This window comes from Podarcis erhardii (genome assembly GCF_964252035.2).
Source record: "Podarcis erhardii genome assembly, chromosome: 11".
In the NCBI taxonomy this organism is placed as follows: Eukaryota; Metazoa; Chordata; class Lepidosauria; order Squamata; family Lacertidae; genus Podarcis; species Podarcis erhardii.
In genome coordinates, this window is record NC_138501.1 from 3,137,116 (window position 1) to 3,149,439 (window position 12,324).

Sequence of the window (12,324 nt, forward strand, 5' to 3'; positions counted from 1 at the left end):
ATATTAAGATATCTTCCCTCAAAGATATCCATAGTTTTGTAGCTACTACTTTACAGTACTCAAGCACAAGGTAGTGCTCACAAAATCTCTCTGTGTGTGCAGTAGAAGTTAGACAGCTGGGGGAACCTGCACGGCTTTTGGGATTTGCAGTGTTTCCACCAGAAATAAAAGTTCTCAGTTGGGGAGGGGAGAGAAAATCAAGCAGTTCCTTCCAGGGAAATTTCCATTTTTCAAATCTCTTCCACTCATTTTCTCATCATTCTCCTCCAAACTGTTATTATCAGCAACATTTCTAAAACATAAATAAATTGAATAAATCTCAACAATTCCATTGACTTTAATGGATAATTTTGGCACAATCTATAAACAGAAGTGCCCTGAAGTCAGTATCTAAAGAGGTTCCATTTTCAATAGGATATTTGTTCACACACTGGCATGCATGTAAATGGCTTTCATTTCCTTGGCATATAAATGTATGGACAATGGGCATATCTGAGCACCTATTGTTTGTCCCTCGAGGCAAATTCAATAATGGGCATCATTCAGGTGCTCAAAAGACAAGGCCCTGCCTGCCAAGCCCTTACATCACAATCGAGTGCAATATTCCAAAGGCTCATCATCGCTATTGTTAAGAGCCTCATCTCCTGCTGCTGCTATTGCTTCCGCTTCAGCTTCAAAAGCTGGATTGAACCTCCCAGGTGTGTAGTCGTTCCTTTTCAGATCTGTGGAGAAAACAGTGAAAACTCTGATCATAATTCCTTAGCATATACAAAGTGTTAAATCGATCCATTACATGGTAGAGAACAGGAAAGAAACCACATTTATATTATTGTCTTTCCCAAGTCCCACTACACAAGTCCTGGTTTCAAAGAAGTGAAAGGGAAGCAAATCACTCAAATGGACAGAGGTAAAGAAAGATCTAGAAATATGGTCAAATTTGAGGCTTTCCTTGTTAGGCCGAATTGCTGTAATTAAGATGAATGTATTGCCTAGAATGTTATTTTTGTTTCAGACATTACAGATTGTGGACAGATTGGACTGTTTCAAGAAGTGGCAGAAAGATATATCTAAATTTGTCTGGCAGGGCAAAAAGCCCAGAATAAAATTTAAGATACTAACTGATGCAAAAGACAGAGGGGGGGGGGTTGCCCTGCCGGACCTAAGGCTGTACTATGAATCGGCAGCTTTCTGCTGGTTGAAAGATTGGCTACTTCTTGAGAATACAGATATTTTGGATTTGGAAGGGTTTAACAATACATTTGGTTGGCATGCATATATATGGTATGACAAGGTAAAAGTTCATAAAGGATTTAAAAACCATATTGTCAGGAAAGCATTATACAATGTTTGGATCCGATATAAGGATTTGTTGGAAAATAAAACTCCTAGGTGGTTATCACCAATGGAGGCTAAGGAGGTGAAGAAGCTTAATATGGAATCTAAATGGCCAAAATACTGTGAAATTTTAGAGCAAGAGAGTGGAAAAATTAAATTACAGAGTTTCGAGAAAATAAAGTCCAAGGTACGAGATTGGCTCCATTACTATCAAATAATGGAGGTGTTTAAACAAGACAGGAAAATTGGCTTCCAGGTGGAGAGATCAAAACTAGAAACAGAACTGTTAGAACCCAATACTAAGAATTTATCAAGAATGTATAACCTGCTGTTGAAGAGGAATACACTAGATGAGACAGTTAAATCAGCTATGATTAAGTGGGCACAAGACATTGGTCATGACATTATGTTTGCTGACTGGGAACAGTTATGGACCACCGGCATAAAATTTACGGCATGTAATGCCTTAAGAGAAAATATTATGAAAATGATTTACAGGTGGTACATGACCCCAGTCAAGCTTGCAAAAATCTATCATCTGCCCAATAACAAATGTTGGAAATGTAATGAGACTGAAGGTACCTTCTTTCACCTTTGGTGGACATGCCCAAGGATTAAGGCCTTCTGGGAAATGATTTATAATGAAATTAAAAAGGTACTTAAATGTACTTTTCATAAGAAACCAGAGGCATTTCTCCTGGGCATGGTCGGCCAATTGGTGTCAAGGAAGGATAGAACTTTTTTTATGTACGCCACCACAGCAGCAAGGATCCTCTTAGCAAAGTACTGGAAGACACAAGAACTACCCACGCTGGAAGAATGGCAGACGAAGGTGATTGACTTTATGGGATTGGCGGAAATGACTGGCAGAATCCGTGACCAAGAGAAAGAGACGGTGGAAGAAGACTGGAAGAAATTTAAAGTATATCTTAAGAACTGTTGTAACATTGATGAGTGCTAAAATGTCAAGGGAAAGGAAAATATAGAATTATAGCTGCAACTGATTGATTAATTATGAGAAGAAATTGAAAAAGAAAATAAGTTTTTATTTAAATTGGAGCGAAGGGTTGTTGAAAAAAATTTAAAACAGGGATGCAGAGATGGGGAGGTAAGGGGAAGTCCGAGAAATAAGGTTTATGAAAAAGAGGATTCGAAATTATACTTGTTTATATGTTTTTGTTTGTCTATGTTATTTTGTTTTTAATTTGTGTTGGAAAACTAATAAAAATTATTTTTTTAAAAAAAAAAGAAACCACATTTATATTATTGTCTTTCCCAAGTCCCACTACACAAGTCCTGGTTTCAAAGAAGTGAAAGGGAAGCAAATCACTCAGCAAACATAACAACTTTTCTGCTTTTAAACCTTCTGTGCCTTCTGCTGTGTGCCTGGGCTCAAACTGACCCCTCATCAGGAATGGGCTTTATTGTGAACTCCTGATGCGCCCAAGAAACAGAATAAGAGGTAGATGATTCAGAAGGGCAATAGAGACGAGTGGAGAGTTGGGCTGACCAAGTTGTGGGTAGCAAAGTAATGGGGTAATGGCTGATGGACCAGCTTAAAAAAAAAATAATTTGTAAAATCCTGATGAACATAGATTTATAAGATACCCTGTGGTATCTGTTCAAGAAGTATTTGACATTTGTTTGCAATCATTAAAAAATGTCATCTTGTATAAAAATCAACAGATGTTTATGGATTATGCTCAGTGATCACAAAGATAAAAAGTGAGATGAGTTCTTGGGTTAGTTGCCCCATCTTGCTAAGCAATTACTGCATCTCCATACCTTCCTCTTTTAGACAAAAACCCAGTTTCTCCCAAGCAAACCATGATTGGAAGCTGAGAACAAACCTTGACTTTCTGACTGTGGTTTGTTTGGCCAAAACAACTGCATGCTGGTTCACACATAATGTGAAGTCAGCCTCTAGTTTGTTCCCTCCCTGCAGCACAAGGTGCTAGGAAGGAGCAGAGGGAGTTGGGAGCTTTTGAGCAGCATGCTCAAGCTTGGTGCACACTGCCTTACGAGACAACTTTAAAATAAACTATGTTTTAATGTGACATGTCAAGCAGGCCATAGTGAGCATATGGAAGTGCAATCACAGCCATTATTTTTGCCTTTTCCCATCTCCAAGCATATGAAAAGTGCTTGCAGGTACAGGGTCTGAGAACTAGGAGATCAGAAGCTAGGAAGAGGCTAGAATTTAGGGAACAGATGAGCATAATTCGCCATCCATCCTAGACTCAGAGACAGCTGTTCTCCAGACTGTTTGTTTCTGTAATGGCCACCATAGCTCCACCATGGTGATATCGGCCTGTGTTGCCCTGATTTGGTGTGTATCACAGGGCGAGATGTAACCTTGGTTAACCTTGCAAAATAATCAACCAGCAGATGGGTTGGTTGATCCAGTATTCACACTCAGTGCCTACACCATAAAACTTGTTGACACGTCTAATCAATGAAGTCATGGCCTGTTTAAATCCAAAGTGGTTGTGCTGTGTTTATTGCAATTTCACCATGCTTTGGCTCCACCACCCACGACTTCATGGTGCCTAGAGCTAGCAAAATGCAGAACTTTTCTATTGCTTACCAGGAAGTCTGAGTTTCCTACAACAAGAGTTGCAGCAATGCTTTGAAATGAAGTTTTTGATTGCTTCTTCTCCAAGGTTTGCTGGTCCAAATACCATCCCTCTAGATCTGGAAGAAACAACAGTACAAATGAATTTTTAGCCCGTGTTTTTATCTCCCAAAATACTGCAAAGCAAAGCAGTGGTATGACAGCAGTTTGTTTAAATTAAAAAGCTTCAGAATGAGAGGCTTGACTCCCCAGATGCTGCTAGATTGCAAATTCTGGCACCCCTAGGATTAGCTTTGCTGGATGGGGAGATGGGAATTGGACTCCAGCAACATCTGGAGGGGGGACACGGGTGGCGCTGTGAGTTAAACCACAGAGCCTAGGACTTGCCGATCAGAAGTTTGGTGGTTCGAATCCCCGCGACGGGGTGAGCTCCCGTTGCTCGGTCCCTGCTCCTGCCAACCTAGCAGTTTGAAAGCATGTCAAAGTGCAAGTAGATAAATAGGTACCGCTCCGGCAGGAAGGTAAACGGCGTTTCCGTGCGCTGCTCTGCTAGCCACATGACCCGGAAGCTGTACGCTGGCTCCCTCGGCCAATAACGCGAGATGAGCGCCGCAACCCCAGAGTCGGTCACGACTGGACCTCATGGTCAGGGGTCCTTTACCTTTAACATCTGGGGGGGTCACAGTTTCCCCACCCATATATAGATATATAATGGCTGGTTACCCAGTTACAGGTTGCCGCCCGTCATGGCTGGCTCAGATCTCCCAGGCCGGCTGCTTTTATTGGCAGGCTTTCCCACCATTAAACCAGGGCGGAGGAAGGGTGTGTGGTGGGGGCAGGTCGCCCCGGGTGTCACCACTGAGGGGGGTGACAAAATGCTGGGCAGCACTCACTGCAGGGCCTGCAGCGCACCCAAGCCAGACGTCTCTCCTGGGAGTGACATGGTGGCTTGGGCACCCACAGGCTCCGCACTGCCCCAAACGGTCCACCCGCTGCATCCCCCCCCCAGCTGAGTGGAAGGAGGCAGGCAGACTCCTCGGAGGCACCGCGGAGCATCCTGCCCTGGCTGGCCCTGTCCCAGCGGGCAGCTGGCCCTGTCTTTGGGCACAGGGCACACGTGCCACCCCAGGCACCCTATTAGCTTGCTCTGCCTCTGCTTTATTCTGTCCTTGTTGCAGAATGAGGGGGCTTTCCTTCCAAGGCAGCCACAGCAAAGCACACACAACTTTAGTTGGGAAATAAGCACCACCTAACACCAGCCACGTTTGGAACAAGATTGGGATTGCTGGATATTTTCAGTCCCACATTTTATAAGGGAAGGAATACCTACGAGTATGTTCAGAAAAAGCCTCTGTAGAAGACTGATAAATCTACAAACAAATATTATGAGTCCATAGCACATGAAGATCAGCGAATCTCAAGAGAGTCATCTACCTGGGAACCAACACAGTGACTGTAGGGAGAGTTGATATTTGGGTGACCAGGAAAGCAACCAATGAGCTGGGAAACCTCTGATTCAAAGATCCTCATCATCGTGAATTTACAAAGTGGCCCTAACTTAAGCAAGAAATATTTCACGGTACGAGATGTCTCCACACCTCTGCCAGACTGTAATATGGAGATAATACCCGCTTGTCCCCATAGAGTTTTTATAAAGCTTTTCATTTTTAGAAAAGGGATACTGGACTAGTCAGATCCACCAGTACTACTGAATAAAGTTGCTGTAATTCAAAGTGGTGTTGAAACCCAATGGAAACAACTAAATATTTGTTTATTTGTGTATTTGTTTATTTCAAATCTTGCTTGCTCATTCCTTTGGAACTGGCAGCGGGGGTGTTTAGTTCCACATTTTGCATCCAATCTTTGCATAAGCTTACATCTAACAAAAAAGTATCTTTTAAAAGTTGTAGAATCACACTGGTATTCGAATGCATACTGCCTCCAAGCAGTTGCCAAATGTTCCAAACGACCAGTACCCTGGAGTTATGATTGTGTTGTTCCGAGCGTTCAAAGCAAGCTGCATTCTAAACTGCCTCAGAACTCCAAGGAGCAGTTGCTACGGTGCCCAGCTCAGACCAGCTTCCCTCTTCTCAGGTCTTTTCTTAGGTCAAACACTGGAAGAGAAAGACCTGAAAAATCCCTTGCCCTGGAAAAAAAGACTGGTTGAGGAACTGATTTCACGTAGGTGCATATATGCAGCGCTCCTCAGTTCCCCACCAACACAGCGGTGTTTTCTCGGATAGGAACAAATTGACTTTTAAAAAATTTCTTTTGCCTTGTCTGAGAGCCACTTGGTAGGCTTTTCACAGTGTGTGTGTGTGTGTGTGTGTGGGAGAGAGAGAGAGAGAGAGAGAGAGAGAGAGAGAGAGAGAGAGAGAGAGAGAGAGAATGAGGACTAAAGTCAGAAAGGATTCTTTCCTGAGCAGGAGCTGTATTGGTCTGTTCCACCAAACTTTCTTTCAAGGGTAGAATGCATAACTTTGGAGGGATCATGCCAGACATTTTAACCATGGAGAGGGAAGGGAGGGGAGCAGAGAAATGCAGAGGAGTGGATAAGACAAGAGCCCAATTATCTGCATGGAAGAGGTCCATAGAACAAAAGGGGTTGTGCGGTTGTGCAATTTCTTCACCCCTGGGGAAGTCTGATTCCTGGCACTTACGATTGCAGGTACAGCAGACTTTTCCATTCCTACGTCTCAAGATGGGAAATGCAGAATTTGCCCTAGAATGATGGCTTTGTTTTAGCTGCACATCACTATTTGCTCAAACTTTAGATGTCCATATGATACTGCACCTAAGTATCTAACACAGTGTTTCCCAACCTTGTGCCTCCAGCTGTTTTTGGACTACAATTCCCATCATCCCTTGCCACTGGTCTTGCTAGTCAGGGATGATGGGAGTTGTAGTTCAAAAACAGCTGGAGGCACAAGGTTGGGAAACACTGATCTAACAGTTATCTTTTGTCTGTGTTTTTCTCCAGCATGCCTTCTATCACCAGCCTTCCCAGTACCAAAGCAGAAGTTCCACCCCAGGTGCATTATGGCTCCTTCCCAGTCCGGCTGTTGTGCAGGGTATCCTGCGTGCCACTAGGTGCCTTTGTCCTGGCTGTTATGGGCTGCCTAATGAGCATCTGTTCCACATCTGCCAACCTTGAATAGAGAGTGTGGCAGGTAGAGAACATCATGGGCAGCAACCAACAGGGCATTGTGGGCATTGGGATCTGGGGCGCCTGTTCCGTGCGAAGAATTACAATGAAGAAAACTAACATTATATGCATACCGTTAAACGATGAAGTGTCCCTACCAGCTGAAATCATCACGGCCCAGGACTTGATGCATTTGGCCTCAGTTGCCAATGTGATGACCGTTCTTCATATGGCCTTTGCGCTATATAACATATTTGAGCCAGGAAAACACGACAATTTCATTGCTACGTTCTTTTCAATTGGAGCAAGGATGGAGTTGGCAGCGGGTACATGTGTACTTATTTCCATTTCGTGGAATCTTCATTCTATATTAACAAATGAAGGAATTCCGCTTCCTGGGGTTTTGGGAGTGCCTCCCATTCCAACAGAACAACGTGCTGGAATTTCAGTCTATATTGGGTTTATTGCTGCAGCTTCACAGCTTTTAAGTGGAACACTGGTTCTGGGTGGAAAATATTTTTGGAAAATGAATGAAATAAACACTTCCAAGCAAAAATTTGTAAAGAAGAAAGTGTTACAGACACTGAAAACCCAAAGCTCAGGATGAAATGCAGGCAGTACTACTCTTCTGTGACACTTGAGTGTGAAGAAGAAAAACCCACTATTTGGCGGAGATATCAAAGTCATATTAAAATGGAAACCATGCCAGGCTCATTAGGAATATGGCTAAGGAATGGTTCCAGTCCTGTGACTGGCTTTTTTTTAAAATGGTAGCATGGGACGTTGTGTATATTTATTACCAAATTTGTTGGTTTTTATCTTTTCTTATGCATATTCTGTTTGTTTTTTTCTTTTTAACTGAGTGCTTCTGTATCCCACCCTGAGATGCTTACAACATAGGGTTAACTATAAATGGGGAGGGGAATGAAAAGTATAAAACTGTTATATTTAGATATTTATTTTATGGGACTTCCGGGTTGGCGCCATCGCCGAATGGCGGACTCCCTCCGAGCTCCGGAGGGAGCCTGCTCGGCAGGGGCTGGGTCCTACCGCGCCGGCGACGCGGGGACCCTCAAAAACCATGGGCGCTGAAACCCATGGACATGGTGACTCGGCTGGCACCTTCTGCGCCCCCCCGACCCGCGAAGGAGCCTTTTTAAAGGCTGCGGAACGGGTGACGGGGGGGTGCTTTGAGTCCTCCGCTTCCCCTGCCGAGCGAAGCCGCATGCCATTCGACGGAGAGCGCTGACTTCTTCTATTGAAAATTTGGACTTAAAAGAATAACCCGTGAGTAATTGGAACCTGGACTAAAAAGGGGGATAAATTTTTTAAAAAATTCGGAGCGAGCGGGGGAGGCGCAAAAAGGAAGTCAGCCCCCCCCCCCCCGTCGTAGAGGAGTTAAAGTAAAGGATTTGACAACTAAGATCGAGCGAAACCCTATTTTGACAAAGTTACTAACTTCGCGATGGAAAATTATAAGACTGAGCTGGAGGAGAAAAGTGGAATTGAACTAAAAAGCAACCCCCCCCCCCCCGGAATCCTGGGAGCGATTTGTGAGAGCGCCGGGAGAAGAGAAAGAGAGGTTTTGACAGCTGTCAAAGAGCTGTCAAAGCGGAAGAACAAAAATGAGAACTTTGTTACGAGGACTTTGCCGGTTACATTTGTTATAAATTGGATACAAATTGCTTAAAACAAGGAATAACAAGTTATTTTGACTGGTGGGCGTGATCTGGAAGGGAACTGAGTTATTGCAATCCACCTAGAGGAGCTGAGGGATATTACAAGTATTGTTGGCTTGGAACTTGAATAGAACTTTTTATCTCCTGGGAAACTGCAGGAATGGAACACTATTTTGTCTACAGAGGTCTACACACTAAAGGAGACAATAGATTTATCTATTGAAGAATGGAAGGGACTTGGCATAATGTCTTGTTCCTGAATAACAGAGCCTCTGCAGAGGAATTAGAAGCTTTTGGAATTAGAACATTTGTTCAGGAGAGCAGGAAAAAAAAAAAAAGAGGAGAGGGATTAACAAGAACAACAAGAACAACAAGAATTGGATAAAGTTGGAAGTGGGAACATTTGGGACATCCAGATTTGAAAAGTCTAAGAAATAAAATTGGAGTTTTTACTCCTAAATATAAAAATCTGGATGGAAGAAATGGGCCTTTTTGAGATAGACTCCTTCCAAGATTGGACATTCGAAATTAAAGATGACTGGTAAAGGACTATGGCCTAGATAGATGTGGGAGCTCCAGGAAGACATCAGACGTTGATGAACATTGGGAACGCAACCGGGAAAGGGGGGAGGGAAATTTGGAATCCAAAGGGCGTAAAATTATATTTGATTATCTTAATTATATTTTACAATTTTATTTTAATTAATTATATTTGATTATTTTAATCTGTATTGTATATTAAAGGAGGGAACACGTGGAAGGGAACAGGTCGATTTTAGGGGATGGGAAAATATTTTTAAAACTGGGCTAATGATAATAAGTTCAAAATCTGGAATAAGAATTTGCTGAATTTATTCGTAATAATTGGAATACAAGAGGGGGAGGGGAGGGGAAGTCCAGGAAAGATGTTACTGAAAATAAGATTTTAAATTGGGATGTTTTGTTCTTTTTATTTCTTTTGTAACTGGAAATTTCTAATAAATATTATTTTTTAAAAAATAGATATTTATTTTATGCTATATCTCTTTTAGCAATAAAAAGAATGTTATCTCATCGCACACTTATGCTGGAGTGCTTATTTCGCTGCATTTCAGAAACACTGCAAGTTGCAAAAGGTTCTGGGGCATGCTTCGTGTGTGTGTGTGTGTGTGTGTGTGTGTGTGTGTGTTTGCAGTCCGTTTTACAGAGAATACTGGTCAAGCCTTTGAGTGCCTGTGTGCTGCTCCCAGCCCTGGCCAGCAAGAACAATGATCAGGTTCGCCCGGTTTCAGTGGTCCAGAAAGACCTAGGCCACTTCCAGCTTTAGGCAGAATAAAAAAATTAAAATGAAGGAACACAAAACAAAATAGCGCCACATACCAAAGAAGTGAGATGTAATTAAATATGACGAAATATCTGCGAACAAAAAAGACAACCAACATCTTTTACCAAATCATACCTCTCATTTGCTTAAGTTTGCAGCTCTAGGCTGAGAGTGGGTGTTACATTTTGGTCTGCTGCAGGTAGAAACAAGTTGAGAGAAGAATCAAATACCCCCAAAATTAAGAAGGGACTAAATCTGAGGCCCACTTGGAGGTTGTGCAGCAAGCAAGACAGTGGAATGGGCCCTAAGGTACAAATTCTGTGCTATTTTTCTAGAAAAAGAGGTGCTGGAGCTCACCCTGAACGCCTTCCTTGTTCTCTTACAATGGCAACAGTGTCAACCTGAGAGGTGCCGGAACTGAGATCCAGCGAGTTCCAGCTGAAAAAAGCCCTGTACAAACTATAATTTTGAACGGATCCATGATATTCTTAAGAGTCCTGTAAACATTTCAGTTTTTTAGGCATCCAGAAGGTTGGGTTCCATTTTTTGCCAAGTTGCACCAGGTCTTATTTTATTGCTGCCGTAAATACAATTCTGCTCCTTGCAGCTTTCCCACAGTGATTTACAGCTAGGAATGACTTTGACAGAAGACCACAGGTATTTAGGAACAGATTTCCCTCTACAACATGGCAAAACTGTTATCTATACAGATGGTGCTCTCTGTGTCTATAATCCATACTGTAAAATAATAATAAAACATTACACATTTGTAAAAGTCAACAGTTTCATAACGAAATCTTGGACGTAGTAATCTTTGACCTGCGTATCCAGCCTCGGCCACTGCTTTCCTGATAACTCCTGGTGTCATTGTTCTCCATTTCAATCAACTTGCTCACTTCATCCTTTGGTTTCTCAAAATTTGTTCTGGAGTAAGTTATAATGATTACCTGTCAGGGCCACCTGGTCCCTATGCAGGGGCAGAGGAAGGGGGGCGGTGGGGGCGGGTCACCCCGGGTGTCACCACTGAGTGGGGTGAGAAAATGCCAGGCAACACTCACCGCAGGGCCCGCAGTGCGCCCGAGCCATGTGTCTCTCCTGGGAGTGATGTGGTGGCTTGGGCTCTTGCAGGCTCCGCGCTGCCCAAACGGTCCGTCTGCTGCCTCCCCCCAGCTGTAGGGCGGCTGAGTGGGAGGAAGCAGGCAGACTCCTGGGAGGCACCACGGAACATCCTGCCTTGGCTGGCCCCTTGCTCTGCTGCTGCATCTAACCATTTGAATCCTCGACCAATCCAGCCAAGGTGAGTGGGTCTGCAATGTACCTTCTTTCTGTTTCATAGATGCCAACTCTACAGGGATGAGGCATCTTCATCCCCCCAGTCTGTTGGGACAGGGCTAAGCAATGGAGGGGCAAAGGAGGCTGAGCCCTTCCGTGCCTGCCCTCCCCCTCCCTCCTACTTTTGTCTGCTGTCCTCTGCCTCCGTGGGAGATGCCGTGCGGCCTGGCTGGAGGTTGTCCTGCCCCGCAGAGGGGGGGGGGATGCCACACGGCCTGGCACAGCCTGGCTGGAGGCTGCCCTGGGCCACGTAGCATCAAGATACACCAAACCAGCACTGAGGAGGTCTGTGACAGTTGCGCAACATCACAATACGCATGACATCACATATGCACGCTGCATGTGTGACATCACACATGCACAACATGTGTGAGTGAAACTCAGGGCTTCTGCTCTGCTTCATTGAGAAATAGCAGTTCTCCAACAAAATTTAGAAAATTCAGTAGTGTGACAACCTAGCAGTTACTCAGGGCTATGATTTTTATGAAAACCACTCTCAGATTATGCATATTACATGGAAAATGTACATTACATGCACACATTAGTTTCTTGTTGTTTCCTGAATAAAAATGAGAACTAACTTAACTAATAAGACCTAAGGCTGATCTTGAGAATAAGGTAAAGGAAAGGTAAAGGACCCCTAGATGGTTAAGTTCAGTCAAAGGTGACTATGGGGTTTTGGTGCTCATCTCGCTTTCAGGGCAAGGGAGCCGGTGTTTGTCCACAGACAGCTTTCCAGGTCATGTGGCCAGCATGACTAAACTGCTTCTGGCGCAATGGAACACTGTAATGAGTGCCAGAGCACATGGAAACACCAGTTACCTTCCCATGGCAGCAGTACCTATTTATCTACTTGCACTGGTAAGCTTTCAAACTGCTAAGTTGGCAGGAGCTGGGACAGAGCAACAGGAGTTCACCCCTTCGCATGGATTTGAACCATCAACTTTCTGATTGG

General features: G+C 43.7%; 1 protein-coding gene and 1 long non-coding RNA gene across 6 annotated transcripts in view; one reads left to right on the plus strand and one right to left on the minus strand.

Annotated features, from left to right (window-relative positions):
• Positions 1-321: 321 nt before the first annotated feature.
• Positions 322-12,324, minus strand: part of TRPM6 (transient receptor potential cation channel subfamily M member 6) — a 100,594-nt gene continuing 88,591 nt past the window's right edge. For all 5 annotated transcript variants that reach the window (XM_081880903.1, XM_081880902.1, XM_081880900.1 and 2 more), the window contains 2 exons: positions 3,923-4,029; positions 322-722 (listed from right to left, as the gene is read on the minus strand). In XM_081880903.1, the coding sequence (XP_081737029.1) occupies positions 586-722; positions 3,923-4,029 (244 nt within the window). In that variant the 3' untranslated portion in view covers positions 322-585. The remainder of the gene's footprint in view (positions 723-3,922; positions 4,030-12,324) is intronic.
• On the plus strand, positions 3,938-8,011 carry LOC309352549. Its single transcript, XR_014161361.1, has 3 exons — positions 3,938-4,044; positions 5,802-6,578; positions 6,891-8,011. It is a non-coding gene; the product is annotated as an uncharacterized lncRNA (long non-coding RNA).